At 33.7% G+C, this 12,248-nt stretch overlaps 1 protein-coding gene across 1 annotated transcript; it reads right to left on the minus strand.

The window, feature by feature from the left end:
* Positions 1–1,722: 1,722 nt before the first annotated feature.
* LOC115995321 (pyruvate, phosphate dikinase, chloroplastic) lies at positions 1,723–10,910 on the minus strand. The gene is made up of 21 exons (XM_031119838.1): positions 10,832–10,910; positions 9,405–9,526; positions 9,209–9,265; positions 8,850–9,083; positions 8,585–8,722; positions 8,148–8,310; positions 7,756–7,991; positions 7,509–7,637; positions 7,128–7,307; positions 6,538–6,675; positions 5,816–5,980; positions 5,568–5,729; positions 5,388–5,477; positions 4,718–4,856; positions 4,327–4,504; positions 3,697–3,826; positions 3,230–3,358; positions 2,896–3,033; positions 2,677–2,754; positions 2,086–2,177; positions 1,723–2,004 (listed from the first exon to the last, which is right to left on the minus strand). Exons 2-21 carry the CDS (start codon positions 9,438–9,440, stop codon positions 1,962–1,964), a joined length of 2,655 nt encoding a protein of 884 aa, XP_030975698.1. The 5' UTR covers positions 9,441–9,526; positions 10,832–10,910; the 3' UTR covers positions 1,723–1,961.
* Positions 10,911–12,248: the final 1,338 nt, after the last annotated feature.

The raw sequence follows: 12,248 nt of genomic DNA on the forward strand, positions 1-12,248 counted from the left end.
GGCATGTTAAATGGCTTATTGGGCATGATTGGTTATAACCGTCAATGGTGGACTTGACTTGGAGTGAGCCCTCATGATCTTATGACATCCGTTCTATGATTATTGACTTTTACCATCGGGTCAAGATACCCATGAATTTTCATGTGTGAAGGGATTCGATGACAGGAGACATTAGTAGCTGAGCTAAGTGTGACCTATATAAACAAATCAATTTTAATATAGGATACCTCAACCAAGAAATGGTATAGAGGTGAAGTTTATTCTTTTCTTTTGTTTGATTGGTCAGGTAAAGATATTCCTGCTAAACTGATGTCCTGCAGATTTAATAATGTAAAATAAACAAGAGAATCTTAGTTTTACGACCAGGAAAATTGACAAAAATTCTTTTCCTTTCCATGAGACAAGCCCCTCAATGGAAAGGAATTCAAGCTGTTTCTTTGAATTAAAGACACTTCATCCTAATTATGAAAAGCAAGGGAACACACCAAAAAAAAAAAAAAGAATATATGTCAGGACCACCCTCATCTGGCAATGTTTCCTGCTAAAATAAAGAACAACTCCTTGCTTATATATTCCTCTCCTGATCTCAAAAAGGGAGACCCAGTTCAAGTTTATCCGTTTCTTAAATTTTAAACATCAAAATCTATGGCTTCTGAAGGTTCCAAATCAACAGCCACCATTCTCCTAATCCTCAATCTTGTTTTATATTTTGTCATAACTGTGATTGCTTCATGGGCTATAAATCACGAGATTGAAAGAACTCATAAGAAGGTAATTAATTTGTTTTGACATATTAAACTTAGTAAGGCATTGTCATCCTCTCACAGTTATAACTTATGGTAGTACCTATATGTGCATTGCAGTAATAAATCATGAGATTGAAAGAACTCATAAGGAAGGTAACTAAATTTGTTTTGACATATTAGACTTAGTAAGGCATTGTCATCCTCTCACAGTTATAACTTATGGTAGCATCTATATGTGCATTGCAGAAATAAATCATGAGATTGAAAGAACTCATAAGGAAGGTAACTAAATTTGTTTTGACATTTTAAACTTAGTGAGGCATTGTCATCCTCTCACAGTTATAACTTATGGTAGCATCTGTATGTGCATTGCAGAATCTGATTTTCGAGATTTTTACAATATTCTTCCCGCTAGGAAATAAGGCAACTGGTTTCTTTGTCCCTATATCCCTCCTTGCTGGTGTTGTGGGCGTGATCACCTCACTCACTGGCCTCAGTAATGTTTCTCAATGGAATGCACCCAACCTACTTGCTGCGGCTGACTCTTCTCTTGTAACTTTGTCACTCACTATATTTGCCATGGGGTATACAAATTATTCCTCTCTTTTCTATTTCTCTGACTCGACAATTCTTGAAAAATTAGGAAATGATACAATAAGAGGATACAACAATTAATTAATATGTAACTTTTGGTATATTTTATGTTTATTTTAAGTTTTCAAAATAAAAAACAACTATCAGAATCTTTAAAAACATATTTAAAATCAAAAAATAATTTTTAAACTATTTTTTTTGGGGGAATGTGTGTCAAACACAGTCGGAGATTTTGGAGTGTCCGTACTTCTTAATTAGTCTCTTTATACTAAACTGAATGTTACAGATTGGCTTGTAATTGTAAAGAGATTCAACGTGGATGGGATGATTCAAACCTGGTAAGAATTTTTTATTTTATAACAGGAGAAAAATATCTCTTTTATATATATTATTATTCATCAGGTTTTTCCTGTCAAACCATATATTCTGATCCCCTGTCAAACCATATATTCTGATCCCCTCTTCCCCATAGGACTAGGAGGACTTGTCCTTTGTTTTTTTTACACTAATTTGATAGCATCCCTTTTTCTTTGCCTTATTCTTCTTACACCAATGTAATCATTGAATATTTCTGTATATGATTTATACATTTCAAGAAACGTGTCGAAGTAGTTAACCCTCTCAGACAACAACTTGAGCAGCTGCAAGCCTAGCAATAGGAACCCTGTTGATAAAATTTAAATCAGGATTTTGTTCCAATCACGAAAGTAGCATAGGAAATTTCAAAGTGCCAAGACAGACCAACCTGAATGGAGAACATGAAACATAGTCCAGTCCAGCCTCTGCAAAGAAGGCAATGGAAGAAGGTTCCCCCCCATGCTCTCCACATATTCCAACCTGTTTAATCATGATCATTTATCAAGTGAAGAAAAATAATCAATCATACCAACCATTATAAAAAAAAAAAAAAAAAAACTCGCCCCTACATAAGTACATAACAATAAGCTACTAGCAGAGCTGGTTGCATGGGATATTGAAATAGTTAGAGAATTGATATCAAGTTCAACCTGATTATAGATGATAGGCACATTTAAAACATTTATATTTTAAGAGTGATGGATGCTGCAAGATGCAGCCCCATCATCCCTGACAGCTTGACATGCCATCACAAAAGGCATGAAGCTGAAATATTGTCATAAATGGCTAATTGAAGCTATGTATTGCTTGGCATCATCACATTAATGTGATTTGAGCATCATTTTTGCCGCACTCATGAAATGCTATCTTTCTCAGATAAACGCAAAATCCAAATGTCCTATCAACTCTCCATTAGAGAGGAACATTTCTACATATTTCAAGAGTACATGCATATCTACAATGCAAAGTTTCCATTTACCTTTAAGCTAGGTCTAGCTGCACGACCCCTTTCTGTGGCAATCTTGATGAGCTGACCAACACCTCTTTGATCAAGTACCTGCAAGCAAAAAAGTTGGAGTATGGCCGTCAAGATATCAGTTTCAATTTTTCTCCATTCCCTTAAATATGGAAACTTCTGTTTCTTGTAGCATAATCTATCTTCCCAAGAAGCCCATGGATGCGTTAAAACAATACTAACCTCGAATGGATCATTTTGCAGAATGCCTTGGGCTAGGTAAGTTGGGAGAAACTTGCCAACATCATCTCTACTGTAACCAAAGGTCATCTGTGTGAGATCATTGGTTCCGAAGGAGAAGAAATCTGCTTCCTTTGCAATCTGTAACCATCCATTACAATATGTATGGCATTATGAACAGTATTGAATATTACATTCCTTTTTATAGGTTGAAATTTATAATGTTTTGCCAAGCTTCAAAGAAAGAGGAAAAAATAACGTCTTTCCTCATAGAGACTTCCCTGTGACTTAAAAAGTACTTATAGAAACCTGGAAGGAACATTTCAACGTAGTATACCTCATCTGCAACAAGAGCAGCTCTAGGGATTTCAATCATGGTCCCCACCTTATAGCTCAAGGAGGAACCCATCTCAGAGAACACCTTATTTGCAACACTTCGTATTACACTCACTTGATGTCCAAGTTCCTGATATAAAAAAATGTCAATTTATCTCAGAAAAAAAAAATAATTTGAATGTTTTGATCCCCCATATACTAAACTGTAAGAATTCCCATCAGTTTTGACTTTATGACTATGAGTTCAAAATTGGTAGAATAGCATATCTAAAATTTCATGAAGTTTAATCACATTGAGGTTTCTTGTTTCAAGTTACATATACATATTCAAGATAAAGAAATAAAGAGACAAAACATGATTTAGAATGAGAAATGTAAATATTGCTGCATCTTTCTCTCTCATTTTAAGCATAATAAGGAACCTAATATTACACGAATAATAAGACAAAGGAATAGACAGAACCATGCCTGAGGTGTTCCAACAAGGGGAACCATTATCTCAGGAAAAACTTCAACACCTTGGTTGCTCATTGAGACAGCAGCCTGAAAGATTGCACGTGCCTGCATTTCAGTGAGTTCTGGATATGCTATCCCTAGCCTGTTGACACAGAAGAAAAAACTCATTTGTGAACTATGAACAACAATAAGATGTCTTTTGAATATTTCTTGAAGTTGTGTTTTTTAAAGCAACTACAGTGTTGAGAGTTCTTTCATACTCATCCTCACATGAGGATAGTCAATTGATTCTATATTGTCAGAAAAGGAATGAGGCAGTTGTGGATTGATCAGTATTATGAAATAGGGCCAAGATGAAGATGATGGCTGTTGGTGCTCAATCTATCTCGCACAATTTTTAGCTCAGTGTGATGAGATTTGGAGCCCAACATGATGTAAGAGACATCAAAGTAGGGTGATGTCTGTTCAATAACATCTTTATCGGATTTTAACAAAGAATCCTCTCATTGTATATTCAGAAAACTTTAGTTTTTAATATGGAAAGTAATTAAAGAAAGCTATAATTATACTAGCCGATAAATGCTATGAGAACAAATTTTGAGCAATCTTAGAAACAAAAGCTCATAAGAAGGGCCACCAAACCTGCAGCCTCTGAAACCAAGCATGGGATTTACTTCTGATAACTTTTCAATTGCTGAAAAAACTTCCTCTTCATTTATGCCAGTCTCTGCAGTTAGTTCGCTCACAATCTGTTGGTGGTCACCTTGCGGAAGAAATTCATGAAGTGGAGGATCTAACAGTCGGATTGTTACTGGAAGGCCTGAAATTCCATAATAAAATTGGATAACAAAAAATTGAACAAAAATGTACAATTATGATTAAATAAGAGTGAAGTGCCCGAGATAATGTGATACTATTACTAAGCTGTCCATCTCACCATTGGTATTGTGATTGCAGTTTACCAAACCTGTTGATCCACACGGTAGATCTTTCATAATTTTCAAAATTTCAAAACAAAAGAAGAGGAAAGTACCATCCATTGCATGAAAAATTCCCTCAAAGTCAGATCTTTGATAAGGTAACAAAGAGTTCAAAGCTTCCTTCCTTTGTTCTTGTGTAACTGCCATTATCATCTTCCTAACAGCCTTTAGCCTTTCATCTGAAGCAAAGAACTGAAACATCCCAAAGCATGAGAAAATGAAATTTGTAACCTTACTGGATCAGATAAAAGATGGTCTAGAAAGTAAATATAAGTTATTTTTTTTACTTAACACCAACATGTACGCTAACCTTCCTGCATATGAAACATGTTTGACGAAAATTATTAAAGTGGGTGTTTAAAGTAGAAAAAAATTTGATTAAGCTCCTTGAGCTCTACTGAACATTTGCAATTGACGAGAAATTGGGATAATTGCACTGATACAACATTGTAATAACAAAAATTTAAAATATATTAAAATTTAAAATGTCCTTCCAACAATTGTTGAAAGAAAATTTGCGTGCACACACATGTACTCTACTACTGTAGTACAAGGCTATATAATCGACTCATATTAGATCCTCCTATCTGGAGATCATAATGAACCATCCATATTCGAAAGGACTTATATACTCCCATTGATAACTAACTCTATATCTAGGAAATTTGTTTCTTTTATATGTTATGATAATGAGGAGGACAATGATGTAAGAGAAATAATTACCATGTGCTCTGTCCTGCAAAGGCCAATCCCACTGGCACCATTCTTTCTTGCTATTAATGCATCCTCAGGGGTGTCAGCATTTGCCATAACCTATTACAGCAACATACCACTAAATTAGCAAATAGAAGTTCCAACTACTGACAATGCAAGCCCTTACAGCACTTAACACAAATGTAGCACCTTGAGATGCCTTATCTTATCGGCCCAAGACATAAAGATCTCCAAGTCACCACTTAATGTTGGAGGAGAGAGTGGTTGTTTTCCCAATATCACTTCACCTGTGGAGCCATTGAGTGAGAGCCATTCTCCTTCCTTAATCACTATATGCCCAATCACAACTACCTGCATTGTTGATAAACAAAACCTATTATTACATTCCTTCTTTTAGGCTGCTATAATGTATAGGAGATAAAATTTTAAAACATCACCTTCTTGAGGTCATTTACATGGATTTCAAAACAGCCAGAAATACAACATTTTCCCCACCCACGTGCCACAACAGCTGCATGAGACGTCATGCCACCTCTAGCTGTCAAGATCCCAACAGCTGCATGCATACCACCAACATCCTCAGGTCTGGTCTCTGTCCTCACCTTCAATTATACAAAATCATGAAAAAACTTCAGTTCCAACAATGAAATGGGATTAAGAAGTTGAAACGCATATAGCATCTAATATCATAACATTCTATTATTTGACAAGCAGCCATACAAGCATATGGGTTTTAATACAAAGAGTGTGTAATGAGGAAAGTGCTAGTCACATATGCAATTACCCCCAAAAGGACTAGTCAAGTTACAATTGGGGCTCCTTGTAATCACTTATAAACCCTAGATCCACGTTGGAAACACCTGATGTGGTCTCAGCACATGCCCGCACAACGCACCCAAACAATCCAATCAAATCAAATCCGCATAATTTGGGGTATCACAAAGTGTGTTTTAGTCATTTTACAATGAATGGCATTAGAAAAAAAATTTGCAATCCCATTAGAATTATAGCTGAATCTATTCCATCAGTAATCTTAAGCCATCACCATAGGCTGCAATTTTGTCCAACATATCAAAATTCCTCTTTGTTTAGATCAAAACAAACTAACAGTTCTTGGAAAGAAAAAGAATTGTGAAAAAGGGTATTAATTTTAGTATACCAAGATGACACTCTTTCCTTCTGCATGCCATGCTTCAGCATCCTCAGCTCTGAACACAATCTGCCCCACTGCAGCTCCTGGAGATGCAGGCAAGCCCTTGGCAACCACTTTGTCTTTGTAAGCAGTCGGATCCTCAAACTAGTTCAGCAACATCCCAATGAAGTCAGAAGACCTTTATGATCACGTGAATGTGATCATATGTAGATAAATAATTACAAATGTGTACAGTGCATTATTAGGTAGATGTAGGGATCTTCACCATAGAACAGAATAGAAATGATAAGCAGGACAGTGTTCAGTACAAAGAGCAAAATAGGAACACCATATATAAAAGAATTAACAAGCTAACTTAATCAAATAAACTGATTGAAATATACTAAAGATGCAGGCTCATGGCAATTTTACTGCATATATAGACAGCCATTAGCTTCTACTTCACATCGAAGTTGACCTTTTAAGTTCCTTAAAATACAGTTAACCAATATCAAATTGCAGTTTGACCTATGATTTTTAATTTGCAGTTAAGTTGAAAATGTCGATCTATATGCAGATCAATTTGCTATTAGAGTGCTGTTGACATAAAAATATACCTGTGGATGAAGAAGTTGGTCAAGATGTTGTGGCTCCACCATCTTGATTGCGGAGCTCTTATCAACAAGCCCTTCGTTAACCATGTCTACAGCTATCGTTACTGCAGCTTTACCAGTACGCTTTCCAGGACGGCATTGCAACATCCACAACCTATCTTCTTGGACTGTGTATTCGATGTCCTGTATTTATCAGAGAAGACCCCATCTTAGTATTCTACTGAAATACAATAGAGATCATTTTATTGTTAAATTTAGGCAAAATATGACTGACATGCACTTCATACTTTGAGAAAGTGAAGACCATTATCCTCTCAGAAATCAAGAAGGTAATGAATGTAATGATGACAATTAGAATCATCTTCTACAAATGTGAACTTTTACCATCATATCTTTGTAATGTCGCTCTAGAATTTCACAGTTCTCTACAAGCTCCTTGTAAGCGTTAGGCATGCTACTTTTCATGGTGTTGTAGTCTTCTGGTGTCCTAATTCCAGCAACTACATCTTCTCCCTAATTAAAGCCATTCTTCAGCTACACTCATCAATACTAAGATAATCTCTACTGATATGTACATAAAAGGAGAAGTTCGAGTCTTAAAGCAAGCTCAAGATGGGACTGGCATAAGAACCTGAGCATTGGGTAGAAACTCCCCATAGAGCTTCTTCTCACCGGTGCTAGGATTCCTAGTAAATAGAACACCTGTCCCTGAAGTATTTCCCATGTTCCCAAATACCATGCATTGAATGCTTACTGCAGTTCCCTTTAACCCAGTTATTTGATTAATGCTCCGGTATTTGATGGCCCTTGGGCTATCCCAAGAATCAAAAACAGCTTTAATAGCCAACTGCAATTGTTGTTTTGGATCTGCAGATAGATACAGGCAAAAAGGGGTGAGTTTAAAGGGATAGAATATATAAACAGTTTTTGGCCATATTTTCCTATGGATTCTTTATCGGTCAATGTATAGATTTTTCTGAGAAAAGAGAAATAAAAATAAGTTTTCAGTGTCATACTAGGTACCTGAAGGAAACTTTTCACCCTTGGATTCAAGGTAAACATTCTTGTACTGTTTCACCAGCTCTTTGAGATCAGAGGCTGTTAGATCAGTGTCAAGTTTGACTCCTTTTTCATGCTTCAACTTTTCTAACTTCTCCTCAAATAATTTGTGTGGAATTCCCAATACCTCCAATTAAAGACGACAAGTTTTTCAATAAATTAGCAACAAGAGAATACAACAGTTTGATTCATTTACCCCCATTAAAAAAAAAAAAACACGCTCAATTATCAACATATTGCATTGGTTTAGAGGGAGCATTTTAGTTGGGTAATTTTAAATGTTTCAGTGGCTCTGCATTGCCAAACAAATTGTGGAAGACAGGAAACTAAGCAGAGAATTGAGAAGCACTGGAACCGAACACAAGTTAGCATAGAGAGCGACATCTAGAAGAAGCACTTACAACATTTCCAAACATGTCTAGAAAACGTCTGTAACAGTCATAAGCGAAGCGCTCTTCACTTTTTGAGGCCAAACCAGTAACTACCTCATCATTAAGTCCAAGGTTTAGGACAGTGTCCATCATGCCAGGCATGGAAATCTACATATTATATAATTAGAAGGCTATTCAGTTTCCTTTATGTATCACTGAGATAGATGCAATTCAGTTAGTGCACATTATAAATTAATAATATGTAGCTACTCTATGGTCTCTAGCAAAAGCTTACCTCAGCACCAGAGCGGACAGAGATGAGGAGGGGCTTAGAAGGGTCACCAAGAGAAGCTTTAATGTCCTTCTCCATCGTCTCCAAGCCTTCCAATACTTTCTCCCATAAACCTTCTGGCAACTCCCTTCCATTCAGCTGATATTCTTGGCATGCTTCTGTTGATATAGTAATTCCTGGTGGTACAGATAACCCAATGCTTGCCATTTCTGCAAGGCTTCCTCCCTTTCCTCCCAACTGCAATCAAACACAAGTATAAAGTCATATAATGTATACATTCAAATCATTCTTACACGTCCAAATACACCATCAACTTGGATATATCTAACAGATTCTAGAGAAGTAGCTAAAATAAAGCTTACCAAGGACTTCATGCCCTTGCTACCTTCACTCCTTCCTTTGCCAAAAGTAAAAACTCGCTGTGTAAATGCAGTGAAAGACAGACATTAATATGTCATGCAAACATTCCTAACACAATTAGCAACCTATTTGATTTGCTCACATAATTTGATGAAAGAAAGACACAATGTGAAGTACAAAAACGTAAAGAAACCATGCCTTAGTTTCACCGGTTACTCTAATCATATTTTCCATCACGAAACCGTTCTCTGTTAACAGTTCAAAAAAATGTTCTCTAGCTAGTCTTTCTTTGATAAACCAAGGACGGAACTACGTTGGAGCTGAGGAAAAAAAACACCATTAGTATATATACTAACGCAAAAGAAAAATCTTTTGATCCTAGAATTTATATGTTATCATCTAATGCACTGAACTCGTTAAAATGATAACATATAACTAAAAATGGATACATTTCACGTCATGACACGTTTAGAATAATTAAACACTGAAGCTAATCCTTCCCCTCTGCCTTAATATTTGGCTTACATAGTTAATATAGCTAGTCCTATGCAACAATAACCATTTAACAACTATATTTTTTCAAAAATAGCAATTAATGGAGATTTTTTCAAAAATATTTTGACAAAATCTCCATTAATTCAAAACAGTGTGCCACTTTTGGCATAGATAAAGAAAATTCAAAACAGTGTGCCACTTTTTGCATAGATAAAGAAAATTTAACAAGAAGTTATTTTTTTTTAGTAAGACAAAAATGACATTGTCCCATTTCTCTCCCACTCAAAACAAATTCTTTGTTTTCTTCTAAAAGCCATACGTCAGCACTATACAGAGCACGTCTCTCTCTCTCTCTCTCTCTCTTTTTTTTTTTTAAAATTTTTTTTTATATTAAAACTAGTTTAGATTTTTATTTTATACTAGCTGCAAACTCATGCGATACGTGAAAATAAATAAATATTATATAATAGGGTGTGTAATACATAAAAAGTAACAATTATTTCAAGTATTATTTATTTAAAAAAAAGATTTTTACAAATATTTTTTTTTTTTTATCTCTACAAATATTTCATTCTATTTTTTTTTTTTTTTGTGTTTGATTAATATTTTTTAAGGTGAATCATATTCTTCTAACTTTATGATGTATTTGTCTAATATACAACTAAATTTTATAATTTTCAAATTTATTATTCAAATTTCTCAGCTCTTAAGGAATAAAGGGGTTGTCATAATAATCAAAACTCATCACAAAATTATTATATTATCTTAACCAAAATTAAAATGAAATCAAAGAAAGAAAAAAATATATATATTTACTTTATAATTATTTATTACTCAAACAATAGGTAAACATATTCAAATTCACAGCCATGTAGATTTTGTTTTGATATAAACTCAAATTCTTATTTCCAAAAAAAAGCTAAGTATTAACCCAAATCAAAATTCAACAAAAGCTATAAAAGAGAGAGAGGACGTTGTGATGGGAAATTAAAAAACACAATGCCAAAATACATCCTAAAAAAAGAAACCATCAATCTTAATTAGAGTTATAAGAAAGAACCCCATAAAAAAGAGTTATAAAAATGAATAAAAATACACCAAAAGAAAGTAGAGAGAAAGAGAGTACTCACAGTTTTGTGTGAGAAAAATATAGATTGAATAGTAAAAATGATATAAAATTTTATACAAAAAAAATAGGGAGAAGAAGAGTCAAAATATAGAAAAGAGAAAATGATGAAGGAGGTGTAACAAAAAAGTAAAAAGTAGTGAGGAGATAAAAAGGCGAAAAGGAGGGAAAATGTTGGAAGAAGTGTAACACTAGGTGTGGATTAATGAGGGGAAGAAGAGTTTTTTTTTTTTTTTTTTTGAGAATATGGAGAAGAAAGGTTTAAAAAGAAAAAAGAAAGTGTAGAAAATAAGTGGATGATGTGACCATTGATATAACTCAACAAATACGCAATAACACTAAACGTTACTCTTCGACATTTAAATATAATAGATTTGATATTAAATAAAATAATAATAGTGACTTATTACTAAACTAAGAACGATATTAAAATTTTCAGTAAAATTGAAAATAGTTTTAATCATCAAAATTTTGGTTTTAATTAAATAAACATGAATAATGCTAGAGAAACATCCAAATTCACTAGTGTCATTATTGATTAAGCATTTTAGTATTAAAAAACTAAAAATTAATGCTATATTCATATCTAGAAGTCAAAACAATTCCTTAGAAGATGAGTCTACTTGCAACTAAATTCTCATCCATTAATCTTAAAATATTGCAACATATATTAAAAATAAAAATTCATATCAATATTCTAATATATTATTAAAAATAAATATGAATTAAATAAAATTAATATACCCTGTTTAAGAATTCTTTGATCCATCAATGAACTTTTCTTTCTCTTCTTCTGTTTGGTATTGGTAAAATGGAAAATGGAAAAAAAGGAGTAAGTTTAATATTGGTAAACTGAAAAAAAAATATTAATGTATAATTCTTTTTTTCCGAAACAAACACACATAAAGAAGAGGAAAATATGTTTAATAGGTTTAACATCATGCAATATTAATATGCATAATGTTGATTAACCATTATTTTAACAGTTTTATTAGGAAGAGGAAAGTAGCTAAGTTTAACAGGTTTAACATCATGAAATATTAATATGCATGATGTTGATTAACTATTATTTAACCATTATTTTAACAGTTTTATTAGTGCAATGCTTGACATGAATTTGAACTTTTAACTATAATTTTTGTAATTTTTTAAAATCTTTTAACCATAGTTATCTTATAGCATTATGAAGGTTTTGTTCATTGTTCATTGTTTTTCTTTCATTACAACTCACATCTATACAGATAGATGTATAGATGACGATTACAAGCTATAGAAACAGAGACTAGAATTTGCTTCATTTCTCCTAGAATGACACTCGGCCATGAGGTGTCCATTTGCATGCTTGTTCAACATCATTTTGCTGCCACTTAGTTCTTCACTTAGCTAGATTGTTGACATCTAGTTTTTCAATTTGCTTCTTT

Source organism: Quercus lobata, chromosome 6, assembly GCF_001633185.2.
Source record: "Quercus lobata isolate SW786 chromosome 6, ValleyOak3.0 Primary Assembly, whole genome shotgun sequence".
NCBI lineage: Eukaryota > Viridiplantae > Streptophyta > Magnoliopsida > Fagales > Fagaceae > Quercus > Quercus lobata.

Bases quoted from the DNA above. Each gene is read 5' to 3' on its own strand.
- LOC115995321 (XM_031119838.1), bottom strand. From the start codon at position 9,440: ATGGAAAATATGATTAGAGTAACCGGTGAAACTAAG. The intron at 5,730-5,815 runs GTGATGTTTTAA...TCAACAATGCAG, and splicing joins ATGTAAATGACCTCAAGAAG to GTAGTTGTGATTGGGCATAT. The intron at 2,005-2,085 runs GTTGGTCTGTCT...TTTTATCAACAG, and splicing joins GTTTCATGTTCTCCATTCAG to GGTTCCTATTGCTAGGCTTG.